This window comes from Schistosoma mansoni (genome assembly GCF_000237925.1).
Source record: "Schistosoma mansoni, WGS project CABG00000000 data, supercontig 0097, strain Puerto Rico, whole genome shotgun sequence".
Classification (NCBI taxonomy): Eukaryota; Metazoa; Platyhelminthes; class Trematoda; order Strigeidida; family Schistosomatidae; genus Schistosoma; species Schistosoma mansoni.
Window position 1 is genome coordinate 1,076,468 of NW_017386031.1, and position 24,613 is coordinate 1,101,080.

At 36.1% G+C, this 24,613-nt stretch overlaps 1 protein-coding gene across 1 annotated transcript in view; it reads left to right on the top strand.

Annotated features, from left to right (window-relative positions):
• The window catches only part of Smp_152430 (hypothetical protein), a gene marked incomplete at both ends in the record, with an annotated part of 42,580 nt that extends 18,989 nt beyond the window's left edge, over positions 1-23,591 (top strand). The window contains 6 exons of the mRNA XM_018790471.1: positions 2,425-2,536; positions 12,734-13,334; positions 16,133-16,217; positions 21,058-21,453; positions 22,502-22,555; positions 23,575-23,591. Of these exons, the coding sequence (XP_018646284.1) occupies positions 2,425-2,536; positions 12,734-13,334; positions 16,133-16,217; positions 21,058-21,453; positions 22,502-22,555; positions 23,575-23,591 (1,265 nt within the window). The remainder of the gene's footprint in view (positions 1-2,424; positions 2,537-12,733; positions 13,335-16,132; positions 16,218-21,057; positions 21,454-22,501; positions 22,556-23,574) is intronic.
• Between the last annotated feature and the right edge of the window lie 1,022 nt (positions 23,592-24,613).

The window sequence follows — 24,613 nt, forward strand, 5'->3', positions numbered from 1 at the left end:
CCTCAAGATTACAGGTACACCTTGATGACGAGTGCCAAGTAGCACGAAACCCGGGTCCAGGGTTTCCTGTTGACCACCTCCAACCACCATCTTATCTCAGTTACTTCAATGTCTGACTTCAGTAATTCAGCCGGTATATTGTCAGGTCCTGCTGCTTACTGATTCTTGATTTGTCTGATGGCCATCTTGACTCCTTCGGTCGTTAGTGGAGTGACAGATATAGGGAGGTTTGTATGTACTGTTTCGATGTCCAGTGGGTTCAATGGGGCTGGTCTATTCAGCAGTTCCTTGAAGTACTCCACCCATCTTTTCCTTTGTTCCTGGGTCTCCGTGATTGTCTTTTCTTCTTTGTCCTTGATTGGTCTCTCCGGTTTGCTAAATCTCCCTGACAGTTTCTTCGTTGTATTATATAGTTGCTTCATATTCCCTTCTCTTGCAGCCTTTTCCACCGCCGTTGCTAGTTCTCCCATGTATTTCTGCCTTAATGCTTTTCTTCACTTCCTTGTTTGCTTCTGCGTAGTCTACTTGTGCCTTGACTTTCTCTGCTTGTGTTCGACTGTTACTAGTTGCTCTCTTCTTATTCTTCCTTTCTTGAATCTTGCCCAGGGTTCCCATAGACATCCATTCCTTATGATGATGCTTCTTGCGATGCAGAAGCTCCTGACACGTTGAAGTTAGTACTTCTTTGATCCATTTCCACTTGTCATCCATCGTAGTTTCTTGTTCTTTTCGTAGATCACGTAGAGCTTGGAACCTGTTGTTGAGAGTTATCTTGAATTCGTTGAGTTTGTTAGTATGTGGAAGGAAGGCTGTATTAAACCTATGTAAAGCTGTTTACCCAGTTGCTCAGTGTTTCTTTATGCGTCATTGGTCCGGTCGATAATTCACTGTTCTCTTATTGGCGGTATCAACACGTCATACATTAATAGGGCACAAGACTACAAGTTATAACACGAAGAATCTCGGTTTTCATCATGAGGCGTCATAATTCTTCCTTTAACTCCCACTACAAAGTTTATATGGTTTAATTTGGTTAATCTGGTTGGCGTGTTTTTAGTAAGATAGTTTTCTAAGGGACAGGGTCGCCGACAACAAGCTCAACCCTCCTCCTTTCCCCGGGCTTGGGACTAGCAGAAGAGCTACAGGCGGAGTCCAGTGTGAGAAACTGGATATATATATATATATATATATATATATATATATATATATATACGTTAGTATTTTGTTATCACTGCCTGTTTTTATATTATTTAGTTGTGCTGAGAATAGATTCAGGGTACTTGGTAAAGATGGTAAGTCGTTTAATGAGATAGGGAATTTTTACTGACTGGGGTGGTTTGGGACTTGTTTTATGCACGACCTATCACCGCCTACCTCAACATGCAATATTGACTGATATAGAAGTATGTTAGATAAAATTTAGGGGCGGCCGGACCAAGATGTGGCATCAGTTTCTGAAGTCGTTAATTGTTCAACTGAGCTATATTGGTAAGCGCAGACTAAGTGATTGTGATCAGTGCAATTATCTTGTAACCAGCTAATGGTTAGAGCTATTGAATGAGGTGGTAGGTCACAATTACGCAGATGTATCCATTCTTTCTTTGTCTACCTCCCTAGACTTTGATTACCAGGATTATCTTGTACTATTTACTCCGCGAAGTAATGCTCCCTTCTCGAATCATATTATCTATAGTTAGTGTTTCTACTACCACTGATACTGATACTATATCGATTATTCTGTCAGTTGTCTTGATAATTGCGTCTCAATGTGAAAACTTAAATCAATGTGCATACATGCTCATTTTAAGCATGGCTTATGACTAAAAAAAAACTTTGTTCCACCTCCGCTGACTAAAGAAACTTCACTGTTTTTCATTTTATTGGTTTATGTCCATATTATTAAAGGTTGTCACTTACTGTATCTTGATTGATGGTGTTTATTTCTTATTTTCTATACATTAATAGTCCCAGTGCATAGTAGAATTGGTCGTCCTAATTCAACAGAATTAATTCCTACTAGTATAAATTATATAAATAATGATCCCGGTTCACATTGTCTTTCATCATTTACAACAACTATGACAATAAATAATTCATCGAAAAAACAAATTTCAGATAAATATCAAACCATAACCAATGCCAATATCAATTTCTCTTCTACACATCATAATACTAATAATCATGATGTTGTCGAGGATGTTGATGATGATGATGAAGGTGAAATGGATCAAGAATTAGTTGATATTATGGTTGCACGTAATACTGCTTCGACTGTATCAAATTTTTCATCATACTCTTCATCATCAAATTTACATAATACATTTAAACCACAAATTGGTCACAATCAAATTCATCCACTTCTGTTAAATTATAACAACAACAATAATCGTGATAATAATAATAATAACATTAATAATCGACAAGATTTACTGAATTCTGATGAGATTGGCAGTACTAGTCCAAATGGAAGACGTGTGATAGCTGCCATTGTTGCTGCTTTAGCAAATGTCAGTGAATCACCATTGATGATGGAGAGGTAAGTTCTATAAGCATAAAAGGTGAACAAGGGAAGGGAATAGTAGATTTATGCTTGATTGTTTCTTTCTTTCCATCTACTTTTCTTGTAGAAAAATGTAGATCGTCTTTTTGTTGACTTCATTAAATGACTAGTTTGATCAGTCAGTTAGTCAACTACAACGTAGGATCAGGCACATATATGCATCGGTCCAAGTTGCCATACCTCGTTAGCACAACAAGATGAACAACAAATTCATAGAAGTAGTTAATTTAGTTGTGGTAATATATGAAAGATAGGTTGTATGTAAGGATATAGTACAGGAAGAAAGACATATATGAAGCAATTTTAATCTCAAGGTTTAAGGGAAGATAAAGAGTGTATACAGCTACGCCATTGTGATCGATTCTGAGCCATGTCACACAGAGTCTCCAACCATTAGTTACGATAATCGCGCGAACCCCAACCAAGTAGTCCGCATCTGCCAACATGGCTCAGACTATAAGTTTGTGACTTCAAGCAGTGATGCCACGTTTTGGTTTGGCCGCCCCTAACTCTCTTCCAACCATCCCCAATACTAGTCATCATAGCGCGTCGTGGTAATCGGTGTTCAGGCATGCGTAACACGTCGCCCAACCATCTCAGTCGATGAAGATTCATGATCTCATCAACTGATTTACCATCGTTCCCTAATACTCTGCGTCTAACCTCACTATTACTTACCCGATTATCCCAGCAGATGCGAGCAATATTTCTAAGGCATCTGTGGTCAAATCCTAGTAACTTACGAGTATCTTTTACTCTTAATGGCCATATTTCACAGCCATAAAGTAGAACAGAGCGAACTGCTGCGCAGTATACTCTTCCCTAGTTTGATGACCAGTGAAAATATGGAAGCATTAAACAGTTCCTCCATTGAAGTATGAGATACCTCAATGATGGTTCACATCCACGACCTACCCATCACCAAGGATTGAAAACCAGGATATTCAGGCTTTGTGACGAACACTGAAGATTCAAACAATAGTTTGCGTTATCTAACTTTAGTCAGTTCATAATGCTGTGTAGTTATCATTTATTTCGAATGTTGAGATTTATCTGAATCTTGAAACAGTTGAATTTTACTGAATATCACTCCTCACTAGGCTTCCAAGCATAGAGCTTGTTCATTAGTAAACATATAATAGTATGTGTGGTTGTGATTACTGGTTAATTTTATCGGAATATCTTTAATCTTGATAGATCTGGTACTGCGTTTTACTATTTGAACTTGAACGTAGTTTGATTCAGTCTGAGATGGAGAGGTATTCAAGGTGCAATTATCATTCTGTAGAACTTCAGATATTGACATTAATTTAAATATCTTTTAATGCTTTAAGTAGGCTTATACTCTTACTAATTCTACCACTATGGGATTTGAATCGACAACTGCATCTCTGTGCTAATGTGGTATGGCAACTCGAACTGATGTACGTACGTACAAAGTTCTACGTTGTAACTGACTGAGGCTAAATTAATTATATGTCACTGATTAAACCATTTGATGGCCAGCCAGTCGATCATAGATTCAAGTTTTATTCCATCCACCTTGATTTGAGTGGGTTCAGTGTCTCGGTGCTCACTTCACCATAATGCATCTATTTATCTAATACATTGTATTCACAGAAAGAATATTAGCACACGTTTAGAATGATAGATATTCTTGTTATTTTATGTTAATACATTAGTGTTGCCCAACTGAAAATGATATGAATTTCACCGGTGGTTTGGAATTATTTATTGATTACTATTATTATTAGTTGTAGTATTGGTATTAGTATTCGTATTATTAGATAAAACTTATAATATACTGTGACGACCTTGGGTAGCCTATCAGCCAATCGGGAAACTATTTAGTTATAAAACAACTAACAGGACAAAGCATCGAAATAACAGTGGGATAATAACAGCTTTGATATAAATAGTTAATTCTTTTATGTCAAATTACCTCTCGTAGTAAGGAAAAAAGGTCAAGTTTACATATGTGTACATACATATTACGAGTCAGATTAGTGTTTTTGTTATGTTTTAATCGGTTACGAGTTCCCTAATGTGAGAAAGGATCAAGACTTTGTGACCAAAGACCAATATGCTAGCTATTTTAACGCGTCATAGCACCGCTAACTAGAGTGAGAAATCCAAGTTGGAAGTGGGGAAATATATTCTGCAAGCAGCCAGAAGCACAAGCAATCGCAAGGGGAAGAAATGAAACGTATATATACAGCATAAAATTGTCCTTAATAAGCGTTACAAAATAGCATACTTAAAGATACATCGAACCAATAATGTTTAATATATTCCCAAGTGGGAGATACGACATGAAGGTGAAAATGTGCGCTTTTGGTGCGAAAACAAGAAATTCAATATGTTAAAGTAAAATTACAAAATAAGGTATTTAAAAAGTAAGTTCTAGGGATCTAACATCCCCAAAAGTTAGCGTTGTCACCCCATAAAGTTTTCTTCACCAATTAACATCAATTATAATCTAAGGGGGTTAAGATTATGTAGGGTTAGATTGTAAACTTGAGTTAGGTTTACAAATTTGGGTCAGGGTTTTTTTAACGAATGCCCTGGTATGGCCGAGATTGGAGAGAGTCTGCTCTTCCGCTCGAAATGCTCTCACGTGGCCACACGTATATAGCCTCTACCAGGGAAGTCCTACTCATTGTCTTCTCGTGGCGGAGGTGTTGTTTGCGAAATTGAGAGGACGAAAAGTGAATGTCCGGCGCAGTAACCGGGTTGGTAGACACGGAAAGTCCATCTAAGGGAGTCGGAAAACCCTGATTCCAAATCAATAGTGCACATGGGCTCCAGTATTGTGAGGGAACAAATGGCGTATGAATCAATTATTGATCACCGACTACCATGAGACTGCATCTCCTTAAGATGCTCCACTGCCTTGTGGATCAAACCTTTAGGTCAAAGGCTCGGGGTGTGGTCCCCTAAGAAAACCACCTGGTTCGGTTTGGGCACCTGTGCAGTATCACAGCCCATCACACAAATGAAATGAGATTTGTGCGTCGCATATGTATCTGGTGCTTCCTTGTACCAATATTTATGTGTTTAAATAAATAAAGAATATTATCTAGCTTCACTAAACACTTAATTATTCGGTAAACCACATCAAGTACTTCAACAGACGATTTGCCTTAGGAGTAGGAGGTATTTTATGTAATTTAGCTTAAACACTATTTTATATTCGCTTTTTGGTAGCACAATAGATTTAAAACATCTTAAGAATCAGTTTTGATAAAGTACACATTATCTGTCAGTGTACATTAAATTTCGCGCAAACTTGCTAAAGCGTTATCTTAATTCTGATTGGTCAACTAAAGGTCATCTGTATATCATACTTTGACCTTTAAGGCTTCTTTCGTCAATTCCAATTTACATTAGTAATATGATTATAAAAAAGGTCTTGTTACAAACCCTAGTATGAGGCATTTTTGGTAGATGCAGACTATTTGGTTGGTGGTCGGCGTGACTATTGTAACCAGTAGTTAGAGACTCTGGGTGACATGGCTCAGAAATAATCACAATGACGTAGGTATACATACTTTTTTTCTTCCCTTAAACCGTGAGATTAAAATTGCTTCATTTTTTTTCTATGAACTAATTCTTTCTCCCTGCATCATATTCTTATATGATGTTCATCTTGTTGTACTGTTGAGGTGTGACAACTTGGAGCGATGCATATATATGTGCCTTGTCCTACGTTGTAGCTGACTGACTGAATTATAGAGGTTGTATTCGAAACGACATAATCGTTAAGACAGTTTATACAACTATCTTTCCATGGTAATGAGTGAGGTTTATCGTACTTTCTTCATACTAAGGTCATCTTGAAAGCATTTTATGGTAATGTCAACTTTCTGTTTATTATCGATTAAGTGTCTAGTAGTCACACGTGTGAATACTTCATTTCCTTTCAAACATAACTTTCGAGGAATATATTCGGAAAATCTTGTAGAGATAGATACCTTTCTCTCAATCCTTCTTATGTACTCGCTTTCAAAATTACATGCAGATTCGTAACTACATTTAGACATGATTTTAGACATGTATTGATCCACTTTCGACTGATTTAACGAAAAAAAATTGATGTCACCCCATGGATATAGTTGGATTGTAAGGATACTTTTTTTTAAAGCTCTGCTTTAGTCCTTTTATCGATCCCACTCAAAATCTCTTCATTTTTGAATGTAAGATGGATGAAGATAGGCTTTATTTTCTTGCTAAAGGTTGTTTGTCTGGGACTTTCCGTAAACACTTCCATGTTTTAAATTCACTTAGTATTGTTTGTTTGAATCCTCCCATTGATGTTTTTGGACTGCAACTAGTCAGTATCTAATTGGCATATGTTCATACTGTGCGTATTGCCTTGATATAGCCTAAATTCACAAGCATGGTAATCAAAGATGGATAGTGGCTAGCAGTGGAATCCAGTTTGACGCGCGTTTCGTCCTATTTGAGATTCGTCAACTGGATGTACCTGCATCTCAGAGTTGATGTTCACTCTGGGGACTCGGACCCGATAAATTTCGCTTCAAATGTCATCGCGTTATCCACTCAGCTACTGAGTCCTGATAGCCACTTGCTTGTGCAATAGGGTGAAGTTTATTTGTTTGAATCTTCCCATTGATGTTTTTGGACTGCAACTGGTCAGCCCATGTTTTTTATTATTATTATTATTATTATTATTATTATTATTATTATCATTAGGCACCGATTGTGTGAACTGTAATCAAAGTATTTCTGTTACTTTGTATCACAGCATTTGCATTTTTTTTACTTGCAAATTGTATTTTTAGCTCAATGAAAGGTTATTACCTATAGTCTGTTGATAAACCATACCTAGCGGCACTATTATTATTATTGGTGTCAATATTAGTGATGGTAGACATACTATTTTCTGTTTTCTTTCTTGTTTTTTCAAAGTTATTTTTAACACAAACAATACCATAGTTGTTTATTCATTATAGGAAACATAACAGAATACTGTAATATATGTATGTGGTATATAATTTTGTTATATCTTGCCAAAGTGCTTTATTTCATCAATGAGCTCTGAATTTCATTAAATCATTATCACCAGGGAGCCTGAGCCAAAGTTATCGTACCTAGTTAGCACAACGATATGAAAATAACAAAAAGACTTAACCTTGGGAATATGGTTTGAAATGACAGGATGGGAAGGTATTCATGAAGGAATACTGATACTCAGGAATGACACAAAGATAAGAAGTGGATACGTCTGTGATGTTGTAAACAATTCTAAACTATATTACTGAAAGTCTCCAATCACTGATGGTGCAGACCCTCTAACGAGGTAGTTTGCAATTATTAACATGACTCAGACTAACATGTAATGACTTCATGAACTACTACCATGTCTTGATTTGACCGCATACATTCTGGATTTAATTTCATGAAACCAGATAGTTTGTTGTTGTTATGAAGGCCAAAAAACAATCAAACAGATCTGTTCCCAATACAAATATACGATAGTACTAGGTTAGACTGGATAATACAGCTAGGCATACTGGACCATGATACTCGAAATAAGATTATTAGACCACTGGACTAGATCGAGTTATATGCAAATACACGAGTCATTACCAAAATCTGACATCTAAATTATAGGCGAGGTTATGGTCTCATTAACACAAGTAGAAGCAATCCACACACAGTAAAACTTAGAGAAGAGATCAATAATAAAATGGAATTCATAATGTTCAACAGTGTCTCATAGATTTAGCAGAGTAAGGTGTCTGTTTGTCTTCGCCCACTGGCCAACTACATCTTATCTTCACTGGTTATACATCAATTATATAGCTCAGTGACGAAGGTTTGAAATCTCAATCCATGAAATCATTTAATATTGTGATGTAAAATTCTTGGTTCTGGCATATAGAGATGGTTGTTGTAACTAATGATTATGTATCGTTAATTCTGGTGACATAATTCGAACTCAGTAGCAGTGGTGTGGCAATGTATTATATACGAAAAAAGCTTCAGCTGAATATGTGCTTGCTTCTTGGCGTATCTGTTCACCTTTAGACTGGAACCCAGTTTTTTGCTTTTCAAAAGTCAGCTATCTATCCATTAAACTGCTGACTTCAAGTAACCACTAGCTTGTTCAGCACATATAATGCTTATATCACTATTAGTAACCATTGATTAGAAGCGTTGGATAACTTGGCTCAGAATTGGCCATTATCACTTAGATGCATTTACTCTTTATCTTCCTCCTTGAATCTTAATGTTAATGGTTTTTATACTACTATTGGTACTATTACTACATTTACTACTCTGTCAAATTGGTCTATCAAATATATCGATTTCATCTGTTCATCTATCATTTATTTATTTAAACATATATTAGTACAAAGGGGCACCAAATATATATACACCTCATAAATCATTTGATTTGTGTGAGGCCTGGGATACTGCTCGGACACCCAAACCGAAGCAGGTGGTTTTCTTAGAGAGTTACTCTCCGAGTTTTGACCCAAACATTGGAGCGATTTTAGGAGATCTGGATCCATGGTAGCTGCTGAACAAGAATAGGTTCATACACCATTTGTTCTCCCAGGATCATGGAGCTCATGTGCACCATTGGTTTGGAATCAGGGTTTTCTAACTTCCATACCCACCAACATAGTTTAATCGTTGAACATTCAATTTTCGCCCACTGAATTTCGTAAACAACATTCGGTTAGTGTTATGCCCCGATAACAATAGTGAATTGTAACTTTAGGATCCATTTATGGACCAATATTATGCATATCATTTTTATCGTATATTTGCTAAATAATTAAACTACTCATATTCATGTTCCTTTCATTGTGAACTTTATTTTGACCCTTGGACTATTATTGTACGATTTACCATTCTTGAGTTATATCCAGTCTATTAATTATTGCTCCCCTTATTCACAGCCACATTTAGCTAAATCTTGTACAAATGTTATTTCCTATTTTATTGGTACTATGTGGTCAGTCTGTTTAGTATATAAACTCAATATGTTTGAAATACAAGGATTCATACTGCAGAGACTGTTATTGGTGTTCTGGACTTAACTGACTGGGCTAGGCAGAAAGCAGGGCCGGTACGTACTCTGGACTTCTCGTACGGTTTTTCGTGTGTAACTTTTCCAATCGATAATTCACTGCCCTCTGGTTGGCGGTCTTATCACGTCATACATTAACTTGGGCATCCACTCGGCCATAAGATATAACAGTTAGCAAGTCAGTGAGTAGGACATTTATTTATTTAAACACATAAATATTGGTACAAGGAAGCACCAGATACATATGCGACGCACAAATCTCATTTGATTTGTGTGAGGGCTGGGATACTGCCCAGGTGCCCAAACCGAACCAGGTGGTTTTCTTAGGGGACCACACCCGGAGCATTTGACCTAAAGATCTGATCCACAAGGCAGTGGAGCATCTTAAGGAGATTCAATCCCATGGTAGTCGGTGACCAACTATTGATTCATACGCCGTTTGTTCCCTCAGGATACTGGAGTCAGCCCATGTGCACTATTGATTTGGAATCAGGGTTTTCCAACTCCCCTAGGTAGATCCTCCGTGTCCACCAACCCGGTTAAAGTGCGGGACATTCGCTTTTCGTCCTCTCAATTTCGTAAACAACAGTCATGCCACGAGAAGGCAGTGAGTAGGACTTGTGTGGCAGAGGCTATATATTCGCGTGTCCATGTGAGAGCATTAGGAGAGGGAGAGCGGACTCTCCTCCCTCTCAGCCGTACCAGGGCATTTGGGGGCAGTGAGTAGAATATCCCATGGCAGTAACTTTTTATCCATGATGTTTTCACTAAAGTTTTCGATTATGACCTAACCAGATAAAACAAAACTTTCCCTAATTTATCAAATCTAGATATAATTGTAAATTTTAAAATTACATTGAGGTTATTATTTTAACCACTAATAGGCTACCAATTATCCCTACTATTACTACTACTGATATTACATTATAGTATTAATACAAATTTTTAATTTATCTAAATGCTTTGATCTTTTTGCCTTTTTTTTACGAATTTTACTGTGTAGATGGAATAAAGTGGATTATTATTATTATTATTATTATTATTATTATATCTACTCATGTTTATCCTCTTCTTTCCCTTCCATTAAGAATGGTAGTTTGTTATTAGGTCTTAATTGAACTGAATTATCGTAGATCCAAACTGCTTTTAATCATCCTTTTTATTATTATTATTATTATTGGTAGTAGTAGTAGTAGTAGTAGTAGTAGTAGTAGTAGTAGTAGTAGTAGTAGTAGTAGTAGTAGTAGTAGTAGTAGTAGTATCTTTCCTTCCCAGTAAGTGAACACTTTACTGATATAATTATAAATCTATTGGTGAAGTATTCTCCCTCTTTATTTTTGCTCTTTGCATCGAATGGTCAAACTATTATTTCTTTATATCAACCCACATAGGAAATTAATTAATATTTTTTTTGTTTGTATTCATGTACAAATTTATACATCGAATTGCCCCTGAATGCCCTGGTACGGCTGAGAGTGGGGAGAGCCAGCTCTCCCTCTTGGAATGCTCTCACATGGACACGTGTATATAGTCTCTGATAGGGAAGTCCTACTCATTGCCTTCTCGGGACAGATGTGTTGTTTACGAAATTGAGAGGACGAAAAGCGAATATCCGGCGCTTTAACAGGGTCGGTGGACACGAAAAATCTACCTAGGGGAGTTGGAAAACCCTGATTCCAAATCAATGGTGCACATGGCTCCAGTATCCTGAGGGAACAAACGGCGTATGAATCAATGGTTGGTCACCGACTACCATGGGAATGCATCTCAGACCTTTAGGTCGAAGGCTCCGAGTGTGGCCCCCTAAGATAACCACCTGCTTCAGTTTGGGCACCTGGGCAGAATCCCAGCCCTCACACAAATCAAATGAGATTTGTGCGTCGCATATGTATCTGGTGCTTCCTTGTACCAATATTTGTGTTAAAATAAATGGAATATATGGAACTAAAAAGATTTCTTTGCAACATATTTAGTTAATTTAATTAATTTTACATATGATATTAGAGTCCAGGTATAAAATATATTTGGATGCTTGCTGGTATATTTATATAGTTACGTATCTATGCTTCTTCCTTTATGACTTTTTTAAATTAATTATGAAATATTAGTTGTTATAAAAATTGTATACATCTGATTATCAATCTAATTATTGTATAAGATAGGTTGTTATAGATTATTTAACTTTTCTAAACTGATAATCTTACTCTAGGTGACATGGCTCAGAATCGATCACAATGGTGTAGGTGTATACACTCTTTATCTTCCCTTAAACTTTGAGATTAAAATTGCTTCATATATGTCTTTCTTCCTGTACTATATCCTTACATACAACCTATCTTTCATATATTACCACCACTAAATTAACTACTTCTATGGATTTGATGTTCATCTTGTTGTGCTAACGAGGTATGGGAATTTGGACCGATACGTATATGTGCCTGATCCTACGTTGTAGCTGACTGACTGAATAGTTTGTGAATTTAATACCCTTCACTCTAAGATTTTGTATATTTTAATTTGATTTACTAAAAAACAGTAATTATTATTATAAATAGAAATATATTTGTAGATATCCCAATGAGTAGAAAGACTAAAATTTCTGACGTTTCTTCGTGACTCAGTGTAAGTTACTTCTTCGAAGAATAAATAACCAATATATAACAGTTGAAAGCATGAGTCAATTGAAGCTAGACCGCCAAGGAAAACCCGGAAGCACTGGACGGCCGTTTTGTCTTATTGTGGAACTCCTCAGCAGTGCGCATCCACGACCTCGCCTCACGAGATTCGAACTCAGGACCTACCAGTCTCGCGCCAGAGCACTTAACTGATAGACCACTAGATGTGCACTACCACTGAGGAGTCCCACAATAGGACGAAATGGCCGTCCAGTGTTTCCAGGTTTTTCTTGGTGGTCTAGCTTTAATTGACTCATGCTTTCAACTATGCAAATACTAAATCTCCACAAAAACCCGTTCTGATTTGATTATATAATACAATATAATTATCAAGTCAAATCTTGGTAATGATACTTAATAACTATTATTATTATTATTATTATCATTATTATTAATTATGTTTATTTTTTGTTCATTTACAATTCAATTCAGTTCAACTCCAGTTAATAATTCCCGGCGAAGTGTATCAGCTTGTAGTCTACCACATTTTGATGGTAATACATTCAATGAAGATTCAATCGATTTGTTTTCACATCCTAATTATCATCATCAGAATCCAAATAATCATAATAATGGTAATTTTATAACTAATATACATCCAAATCCTACTGGTCAATCTATTAAAAATCATTCACTGAATGGTGGTAATAATGAATGGAATACTTCAAATAAATTAATGACTAAAAAATCATTACGATTAGGGATTGGTGATGAACAACCATTAACTCCACCACCGCCTAAATTAATGTCATCAACATCATCGTCGTCGTCGTCATCAAAAAAACTAACACCTTTATCAGGATCATTGATAAAAACAATAACAACAACATCGACTTCATTTACTGATGATCATACAACATTAGATATTATTCCTAAATTATCACCTAATGTTAATTGTACTATGAATGATGATGATGATAATAATAATATGAACAATATTGATGAATATAATTTAAATAGGAAAAATTCATCACCACAAGAATCATCAATGCAAGAATTAGCTAGTCTACTACGTAATTCTCCGGCTTCAGGAGTAAGTTACATTTTGTTTATTGCATTAAGAATGGTTTGTGTTATGGTTAAGACATGATTCTCATAATTTTCATCACAGATTGGTTTTGGTTAGATCATTATTGAAAATCATCAAGAAGCATTAGATAACTATTTTGTTTTAGTATTGGACTCCCGGTAAAGTTATGGATGCTACCACCGGCTGCAATGGGACTGCACCTCCTCACGGATGCTCCACTGCCTTGTGGATCAGATCTTTAGATCAAAGGCTCCGAGTATGGCCCCCTAAGAAAACCACCTGCTTCAGTTTGGGCACCTGTGCAGTATCACAGCCCTCACACAAATCAAATGATGTTTGTGAGGCGCATATGTATCTGGTGCCTCTTTGTACCAATATTTATGTGTTTAAATAAATAAATAAATGGATGCACATGATTGCTTAATCTTATATTAGAACAAAACAATTATCCGGTGATTCCTTATAGGATTTCTCTGACAGAGGCTATATACGCATGGTCATATGAGAGCATTTCGAGAGGGAGAGCGGACTCTCCTCACACTCGGCCGTACCAGGGCATTTGTGGGCTTCATTCAGTTCATGAATGTTGCGTATAGCGTGTAATTTTCACTAGACACGTGGTTTTAATTAACCAGAGCTATCTGGGTATGTCTTCTGTTGAACACGTCGGACCACTGTAACGCATTCCAACTTATCGAGTGAAAAGGAAAAAAAACAGCAACTTAGATGAAAGTTAGAACTTAACATGAAATGTTCAGTGAAAATCACGCTTTTATATTTATATGCAGCACTTACACAGTGAATAGACAGGAAATTAATTGCCCTAAATTGGTTGATACTGCATACAAGTTTGTTATGTCTGAAGCGGTTTCGAATTCACTTAGTCAGCGAATGGAAGAAAGACTTGTGACCAGAGACCGATAAGCTAGCTATTCTGACTCGTCCTAGACCCAGCTAACTAGAGTAAGAAGTCCAAGTTGGAAGTAGCCAGAAGTACAAGCAATCGCAAGGGGGAGAAATCAGATGTATATATACAACACAAAATTGTCCTTGGGGAAGCATTACATAAATAGCACACTAAAAGGTACAACGAACCGATATCATTTAAGATCCTCCCAAATGGGAAATACGACATGAAGGTGAAAATGAGCGCTTTTGGCGCGAAAACAAAGAAATTCAACTTTTCAAAATAAAATTACAAAAATAAGACATTTACCAAGTGAGTTCTGTGAATTTAACATCCCCAACAAAAATGAACATTGGAAAACAAATGATCCACAAATTTACAGACATGTATCTTACTTTATAGCAACTCTCCTACAATTAATTTTGTTTATGGTTAATTTCGTCAAACACTTCAATTAACTTATGTTATTCAAACAGTACCATTCATCTATTTCTTTTTATTATTTTATAATCACTGTCATATCTGTATAAACGTGTGTACTTGATCAAATGTGACAGCCTACACGCATAATCTTCACTCTATTTTAAATGTTAATCACTTAGATATCGCTCGATGAATCATTCTCTTTCCCATATATGTGTATATATTCTCTAATCTTAATAGTTGCCTTTGCTTTGCTTAGCTGCGCCTCGATTCAATTTGACTCTGAATCCATCTCTGTATTCGCTTGCTCGCACACATTAGTCTCTCTGCTCAAAAAAGTATCACTGAAAGCCTCAAGTATATAAACTCAAGTAGTTGGTTTTCAGAGAAACAGTCTTGATAATACTGATTGACGAACGTATGTGTCAATTGGAGTTGGGGTTACTTCAAGTTAATAAATGAAGGGCGAAATTCTTTCATCTGTTTTATCTCAACAGATCATAGTAATACAAATATGTATAATTTTACTCGATAAAGGAGATAAAGGGATTTGTGATGAAAACATTGAATTTTTAACCACCAAGGGACGTATGTTTTCCAACTTCACTTCATATACTTCAATTTAGCCAACTAAATAACATCATTAGCCCTTACCTTTAGTGTATGGTTTGAAGCCAAATACACTTGTCTAAAAAACCTGGTACACAATAGATGGTAATTATATTTAAACATAACATAATAATGGTAAGCAAAGGTGGCTAGTGGCTAGCAGTGGAATCCAGTTTGACGCGCGTTTCGTCCTATTTGGGGCTCGTCAGCTGGATGTACCTGCATCCCAGAGTTGTTGATGTTCACTCTGGGACTCGAACCCAGTACCTTTCACTTCAAACGCCATCGCGTTATCCAATCGGCCACTGAGTCCTGATAGCCACTTTCTTGTGCAATGGGGTGAAGTTGAAATTCACTTAGTATTGTTTTGTTTGAATCTTCCCATTTTGTCATAGTATAGGACACCTCAACAGTACATATTTATGGCCACTCCATAGGGAATCAAACCAAGGACCTTCGCGGTTTCGTTGATCTCTAGATCACTGAACCGGGACTATCGAAATTCAGTCTTGTTATATGTAAGGAATGTACTTACCTAATACAATGATAGATAGTCTCAAAATATTGTGAATCTATTTAATTTAGGTGTTCTCATGGAAGGTTGAATATCATGAGTTCGGTTCTCGGTTGGGGGACTCTTTTAGAAGAATGAAACGGATGTATAACACTTCCAGATTTGCAATAATTGTCCAGCTTTAATCTTTGCGTGATCTCATTGATGATGTGCGTTTGATTGTTCAACGTGTACTGTCAAAATAACATACACGTACACATTTACACATCTTAAATGTATTGAACGAGTAAAAAAAAACTAAGGATGTAATTTAACGTAATTAAAAATAATTTTTTTGTCATTTTCCAGATTAGTCAAGAGTTGATTGATATGCTTGCTAACATGGCTCAACAATATGGAATGCAACAATCACGTACAGGTAGTCGTGCCAGTCGTAAGTCAATATTATATAATTATTTTTTTTCATTGAATATCATAGATATTCACATTAGGTTATCGTTTGTATAGTTGTGAAGGGTTGAAAAATTCACGTGATTATTGTAATAAATGCTTGGAGATGTTGATGAAGAAGTTTTTAGTCTTTCTCCTCAAACTTTCGGTTTTAAAATTATCTCGAATCCAAGGCCCTCGTTCTCGCACGTGAACGTTTAATCTCTCGACCACTGAGCCTGCATCTAACTTCAACCAATCCACGAAATTGCGCGACCATTTTCCATTGTCTGAGGTAGATACCTCTCTCTACATGACACGAATTAGCTCTACTGGTCACGGCTTCTCACTACAGGTTAAGCGTTTGCTCGCGAGACCGGAAGACCTGAGTCCGAACCACTCATACAGGGTCGTGGATGCACACTTCTGAGGAGTCCAACACTAGGACGAACCGGCCATCCAGTGCTTCCAGGTTTTCAACGGTGGTATAAGATCGATCGGTTTATTATCTCAATCAAAAACTAATATTTCCCTGTTAATCAATACTTGTATCTTCTGGATGATGGCTTTCGTAGTTCTCCAAGTTTCCACCTCCATACAGTAGAACTATCTTGACATTTGTATTTAGAATTTCGATCTTGGTGTTGGTTCGCAGACAGTTGTTTTGAGTTGCAGACGTTCTTTAGTTGTAAATGTGCTGCTCTTGCTTTGCCTTGACATCTGCATGAGATCTACCGTGTTCATGATTGATACTGCCCAGATATGTAAAGGTTTTTACATCTTCCAACGCTTCTCCGTCATGTATGATTTGATTGGTGCATGTTGTATTGTATCGATGAATCTTGCTTTTCTCTTTGTGTATATTGAGACATACTGGTACTGAGGCTGCTGCTACACTTGTCGTCTTCTCCTGCATTTGTTGTTGTATGTGTGATAGAAAATCCAGATCATCTGCGAAGTCTAAATCGTTTCACTTCATCCTAGCTGTCCATTATATTTCATGCTTTCCTTCCGATGTTGACGTCTTCATGATCCAGTCGATCACCAGGATAAAGAAAAAGCGTGAGAGTAAGCAATCTTGCTTGACACTGGCCTTTATTTTGAACGAGTCAGTGAGCTGTCCTCCATGCACGATTTTGTAGTTTAATCCATCATAGGAATTCCGTATGATATTGAATATTTTCTCATGCACACTGCAGTGTCGAAGAAGCCTCCATAGTGTTTTCCTGTCCATGCTATCACATGCTTTCTCGTAGTCAATGAAGTTGATGTAGAGTGATGAATCCCATTCGATTGATTGTTCCACAATCATACGTAGAGTTGCAATTTGGTCTGCACACGATCGATCCTTTCGAAAACCAACCTGTTGATCTCGAAGTTGGGTGTCTACGGAGTCCTTCATCTTGTTTAACAATACCCTGTTGAAGACTTTTCCTGGTATTGAGAGAAGAGTGTTGCCTCTGTAGTTATCGCACTTGCTGAGGTCGCCTTTCTTTGGTATCCTAATCAGAAGTCCTTTTTTCCAGTCTGTTGATACTTGTTCTTCATCCCAAATCTTACTGAAGAGAATGTGGTGTATCTTTGCAGTTACTGCTACGTCTGCATTCAGTGCCTCTGCCGGGATGTTGTCTAGTCCCGCTGCTTTGCCGCTCTTGATTTGTTTAATGACCATGCTGATCTCTTCAGTTGTTGGTGGACCAACATCGATTGGGGTTCCCGTGGGTGCTGCTTGGACGTTGAGTGGGTTCAGTGGAGCTGATCGATTCAAGCGTTCTTCGAAGTGTTCTACCCACCTGTTCCGTTGTTCTTCAATGTTGGTGATTACCTTGTCTTCCTTGCTTTTCACTGGTCGTTTTGGTTTACGGTAATTTCCAGCGAGTTTCTTTGTTGTATCATACAATTGTCTCATGTTTCCTTCTCTTGCAGCCTTTTCCACTGTCATTGCTAAATCTCCCACATATTCAAGTTTGTCGGTTCTGATGCTCCTCTTCACTTCCTTGTTTATTTCTGTGTATTCGGCTTATGCCTTGGCTTCTTCTGCTCTTGTTCGGCTGGTATTGATTGCTGTCTTGTTCCTCCTTTCTTCAATCTTATTCAGTGTATCAATAGTGATGCCTTCCTTGTGATGGTGCTTCTTGTGGTGCAGAACCTCCTGACATGTTGAAGTGATTGCCTCTTTGATTCCTCTTTAGTTGTTCTTCATGGTAATTCCCTCTCCATTGAGTAGCTCATGAAATGCCTGGAACCTATTGTGGAGGGCTAACTTGAATTCCTTGAGTCTGTCAGTATCCTGAAGAAAGACTGTGTTAAATGTTTGTGATATTGTTCGCCTCGCTGTCCAGCGCTTCTTGAGTTTCAATTTCCATCTTGGCGACCATCAGATTTGTTTTAATTTCAATTTATTCCTCTGCATTCTAATCTCTTCTCTTGGTGTCTTCATTATTTGGAGACTATTGTTATTGGGTTTTTTTTTCTACAAAAAAATCACAATTGTTCATTTGTAATTAGTAAATTAATTAATAACATCAAAGTGTCATACGAAGTTTTCAAAAAGAAAAAAAACCTTTTTTTGTGAAAAAAAATTTAAGAGATGAGAAAAATGAAACAACTAGATTAATATGATTGATGGTACACACATATATGTGTATATAGGTTTGTTTGTGTGTGTGTGTTTGGTTGGGGGGAGAGCTCACACAGACACAAGAAGAACACAAAGGTACCTTAAGTTTATACTCATTTTATTTAAAAAAAATAACATACAAATAGTATGTTACTATGACAAAGGGTTAAGCTAAAATAACTCTACATCTCTACTCAATAATCACAACATTAATTGATAGACATTTCATTGCAGAGGGTTCATCTAACAGGGGTGACAATATATATATATATATATATATATATATATATATATATATATATTAAAGAAGAGATCGAATTTATCATAAACATATATAAACATGTGAGCACACAAAGAAAAAACCCGATGAGAATCCATTTGTTTACTGCTATATGATTGATATGAATTGAATGTAGAAAATAGAAAATCAGTACATTTTCTAAAGGTGTAAGTAAGTAGGTAGGTAGGTGGAATGGAAACAGCAGACTAATAGAGAAATGTAAGCACATCCATATAAACTCATAAAGGATGTGTAAGATGAACAAACTAATATGCAACGTGAATTGTATCAGTCATATGGAATGCAATTCTGAGTCATGCTTAAGAGTTATATATTACATGATGATAGTTATTGTAAACTAATAACTAAGATTTATATCTCTTTTCATTATAAAATGTAATTCAGTAGTGAAGTAGAATAAGAGAAAAATGAATGATAATAATATCAACGATTGTCTAGTTGAGAGAGCTTGAATGTTCCCATTGTTATTGTTATGTTATGGTCTACAATTGGTAGGCCCCTAAATGCCCTGGTACGGCCGAGAGTGGGGAGAGTCCGATCTCCCTCTCGAAATGCTCTCACATGACCGCGCGTATATAGCCTCTGCCAGGGAATTCCTACTCATTGCCTTCTCGTGGTGGTGTTGTTAGCGAAATTGAGAGGACTAAAAGCCAATGTCCGGCTCTTTAACCGGGTCGGTGGACACGGAGGATCTACCTAGGGGAGTTAGAAAACCCTGATTACAAACCAATGGTGCACATGGGCCCCAGGATCCTGAAGGAACAAATGGCGTATTAACTTATTGTTGGTGACTGGCTACCATGGGAATGAATCTCCTCACGATGTTCCACTGTCTTGTGGATCGGACCTTTAGGTCAAAGGCTCCGGGTGTTGCCCCTTAAGAAAATCACCTGTTTCGGTTTGGGCACCTGAGCAGTATCACAGCCCTCACACAAATCGAATAAGATTTGTGCGGCGCATATATATCTAGTGCTTCTTTGTACCAATATTTATGTGTATAAATAAATAAATAGACAATTGGTATGTGTACATTCTGAATGGATTGATTCGATATTGCCATTTTTACTTAGAAGCAGAATTCGATAGTGGTTAGCAATGGAATCAAGAAATTGTGTTTTGTCTTATTTAAGACTAGACATCTAGATGTGACTACACCTTAGTAATGTTGACATTCAAATCGGAATTCGAACCTAGTATCTGTTGACTCAAATGGCCAATGTGTTATCCACTGACTTTTTGAGTCCAAACAATCTCTGGGATTTGCAACGACTATGTACCATAATTCAGCTGTAAGAATTTCAATTTTTCCGTTGTCGATGCAGGGCAAAAGGTGCGTCTTAGATCGCACTGATAGCCATTATCTAACTTTGCCCAATTATTAGTTTGATAGTGTATAAATATGTGTAGACCTGATAGCAGTTGTGTGTCATGATGATCTAATCAAGCTATATTAGCTGGGACACTTATTTTAGGAATGCTGGTTGAATGACAATTAGACTAAAAGATTCGAATTCAAGGTTTAAGGGTAAATTCCTGTTGTAGAGTATATTAAGCGTATGATTGTATCTAGGTGTTTTCATTATACAGCCAACAGTTCCCCACCCGATACTGCCATCCCATAACGTAAGGAACGGCAGTTTAGAAAAAGTAAGCTGTAAAAACAATATTTCTCATTTTGTTCTCTCCGTTGCTGTTGATAAGGTTTCATAGGTATATCCAGTCAGTAACTTAAGAACTACCTCAAAGAAAAGGCTATATGTAACCAATTTCAAGCAGTTGTTTCTTCTCTTGGGGTACAGAATCATACTGTCAGGTGATGGGCACATGTTCACTTTTCTCTACTATATGTGCTTCACATTTATATAGTTCTGTAGTTTAGAAATCCAGTTACAATTATGCTTTTTAATGCTTTTTTTCTTCAAGGTCCATCAAGTCAAGTTGCTCAACGTTTTTATCGAAGCCTAGTTAATGGTTCTGTGTGTGGTTCACCATTCCCAATAACTCCTGTTGGTAGTTCTAGTTCGTCAACATTTAATTTTCTTCACACTCCTAACAGTTGTGGCGGAGTAAGCGGTGTCTCTGTAGGAGGTATTGTCACATGCGAACAAAACAATAACATAACACCATTGAGCTATTGTCATCAAACAAATGGACTAACTACTACTACTGATAATAATAGCAGTAATTATTCCATGTTACCAACTAATCATTTGCATAGTTTAAGTTTCACTCCTTTGTCTATTGATGATTTAGACTCATCGAGTAGTTTACAAATTCTACCAACATGTACAAATCATGAATTACTATTGACAAATAATCGTAATTGTACAAATCAATGCGCAATATTAAATCATCATCATTGTTCCTCATCACCGTCTTCATCATCATCATCTCAATTTATTTCCTCCTCTTCTTCTTCGTCATCATCATCATTATCGTCTTCTTCCTCTACTATATCATCGTTTAATAGTCATGTCAACAACAACAATAATAATAGCAATACTGTACCGATATCATCGACAGTATCTGCTTTCTCATTGCAGAACTAGAAGTGTTTGTGTTTGTGTGTGTGTATATGTGCTTCAAGCGCCCCCTTCCCTTCTTCGTGTGATGATGTACACAAATGTTGCCTGTTTGCTTTTTCCACAGGGAACTTTGTTTTTCTCTTTGTCAGCTGTTTGGGTATACAAAAGTTTTTTTTTTCATAATTGTTCTTATATATTCAGAGAGAAAAAAGATATTCTTGAACCCCAGTTATTTTATTTATTCAATGTTATGCATTCAGTTCTAATGATTTAATTTTGCCTATTTATTATTTGTTATATGAACTACAGATCATGATTGCATTTTACACTCTGTGTGTGTGTATGTGTGCATCTGTCAATGTCGGTCGGTGTGGCCTTCTGTTTTCTTTTATTTTGGTGTGTATTACATAGTTTCTTGTCAATGATCGTTGTTGTTATTTGTTTGTTTTCTTTCTTGTTTTATTCTTTCTCTCTTCTTTCAATATTCAAACATATAATTGAATATGCCTATTTTTATAGTTGACTAATATGTGCTTTTGTTCTATCCGTGGTTGCGTTCATCGCCCAACTACCCTAGCCCTTCACAGAAAAGTTGGGGGGGAAGGGTAGGTGTATTTTTTTGCAGTTGCTCTTTTTTCCGTTTCCTGTTTTTCGAACCCTCAAATAAGTCGAAATCACAATTTTGTCATTGCGGTCCTATAAGCGTCTTTGGATTTTTATCGATTACAATGTCTTATGATTGTGTGTACAGTAAAAAAATTAAGTGTAAAATGTATATTTCCATTATTTCCCTTTTATTGTTACTTGGACAATATGTTACATCATTTGATGTATGTGTGTAGTATGTGGACAGAAACACCATCATGACGTCGATGATGATGATATTGAAAAGGAAGGTAAGAATTGTGCTATCTGGTGTGCAGTCTCTTCACCTCTCTATCTCTCTTTCTCTCTCTGTTTATTTACTTTCTGCTACATGCTTGTATATGTATTTCATTAGCCTTTCTCATTAACAAATTCAATTCATTCTGTATTGTACACAATCATATCTAGGGATTTTTTTTATCTATACACATGTACTACTTATTGTCCTCTCCTTCTACTTATATCCATATAAGTATTATATTACCCGGTTGTTACAACTGATTGATACATTCATTCATTGAATATACATATATACACAAAGTCCACATTCTATGAAACCTATGAATGTTTATTTTATTGTACCGGTTGTTGTTCTTTTTCATTGTATGTCCACCCTTATTATACATCATGGTAACTAATAGTGTACAACCAGTGTTATTTTGTCATATACTACTTTTAATAATTATGCAGTACTTCTTTTTTTTCATCATTATATTCTATTACATAATGATTATTTATTTGATTGGATACTTTATTGTGTTATATTATAGCGCCAAAAGATATTATATATATAAACATTTATTTATTTGTTTATATTTATTTACTTATTATTATATCCCCCTGATTACTTACATACTACTAATAGTACTATTCGCCTACTCATTGTGTCCATTTACCCCCCCCCTCTTCCCCCTCTCTCTCATACACACACATACATAAAGTAGAAACTTATTCGTTTGTGTAATTATCTAATTTGAATGTATGTATTTATGTATCATTCATTGTATGGTTGATTAGCTTTCATCGTTCCTGTTTTCCTTTCTCTTTTTTTTATTTTTTTTTCTCATCGTATATGTATATTATTTTTTTGTCGCTCCCCTTCCTTACCTTTGTATTATATATAAAGAAATATTTTTCTATATGCTAAAGAGATGAAAAAGAAAAGATTGTGAAACACCAAATACTACTAATAATAATAATAGTCAATATTATACTATATATATATGCCTTATATTTATTTGTTTATTCGTGATTTTGTTTTCCTCTTCAGGAAGAATAACTATGTGAAATTGTAGATATATGATGATGATGATATGTGAGCGTGTGTGTGTGTGGGGGGGCTGGGTGCACATTATTCTAAAGTGGGGAAAAATGTAACATGAAGAGAGAGAGAGAGAGAGGGGGGTGGGTGGGTGGGTAGTAACACACAACACATACTGATTTTACTATACATGAATAAAACTAGTGATATGTATTACTATTATGTTCTAAGAAAAGGAATGTTAATCACCGTGCCATACAACAACATTACTACTGATGATAATATGGGGTGGGGGTTTCTATCATTAGAGAAGGAGAGAGAGCGAGAAAGCAAGTAAACTTTATTTATTTATTTATAATATTGATAATTTTAGGCTTTTATTTTATATATTTTTATTATTATTCACCCCCCCTCCTATGCCTTCGTTTCATTACCCCTTTAGTGTCTTGTTTTTTTAATTTTTAATAAATACACATTTAATGATTTAATGTTGTATAAATAAATTACAAAATTTGTAATTCTTTAAATTTCTACATTTAAAATTGCCTCTTTTTGTATAAGTGTGTAAGTGAGTATTTGTATATTCATTGTAACTGTGCATCTTTGAAGTATGAATGATGACACACACACACACTCTCTGTGAATGAACATATATATGTGTAGATAAAACATTCATTCTTCCTTTTCAATCCATACTTCTTTTAGGTTCTTCCAGTTCCATTCTTTTTCTTTTCTGCCAGTTTTTCCCCCTCTCTCTATCTCTCAAAATTCTGCAAATCCCCCCCTTTTTTAATGTATAGATTAATTGAATTGTAAAGATTTGTTCAATAATTTTAAAACAAAACATGTTTTATGGATCCGTTTAATGTATCTCTAATTACCATATGATTACCCCCAACCTATTTTGATTTGAACAATTAGGTAATGTGGCAGTTGTTAAGGTATACATATATATCCATACCAGCACATATTACAAATATTGAAGCTCAAAATCAATTGTATATTGTTCATTAATGATAATGAGTTGTATGAAAAATCAATAGAGAGA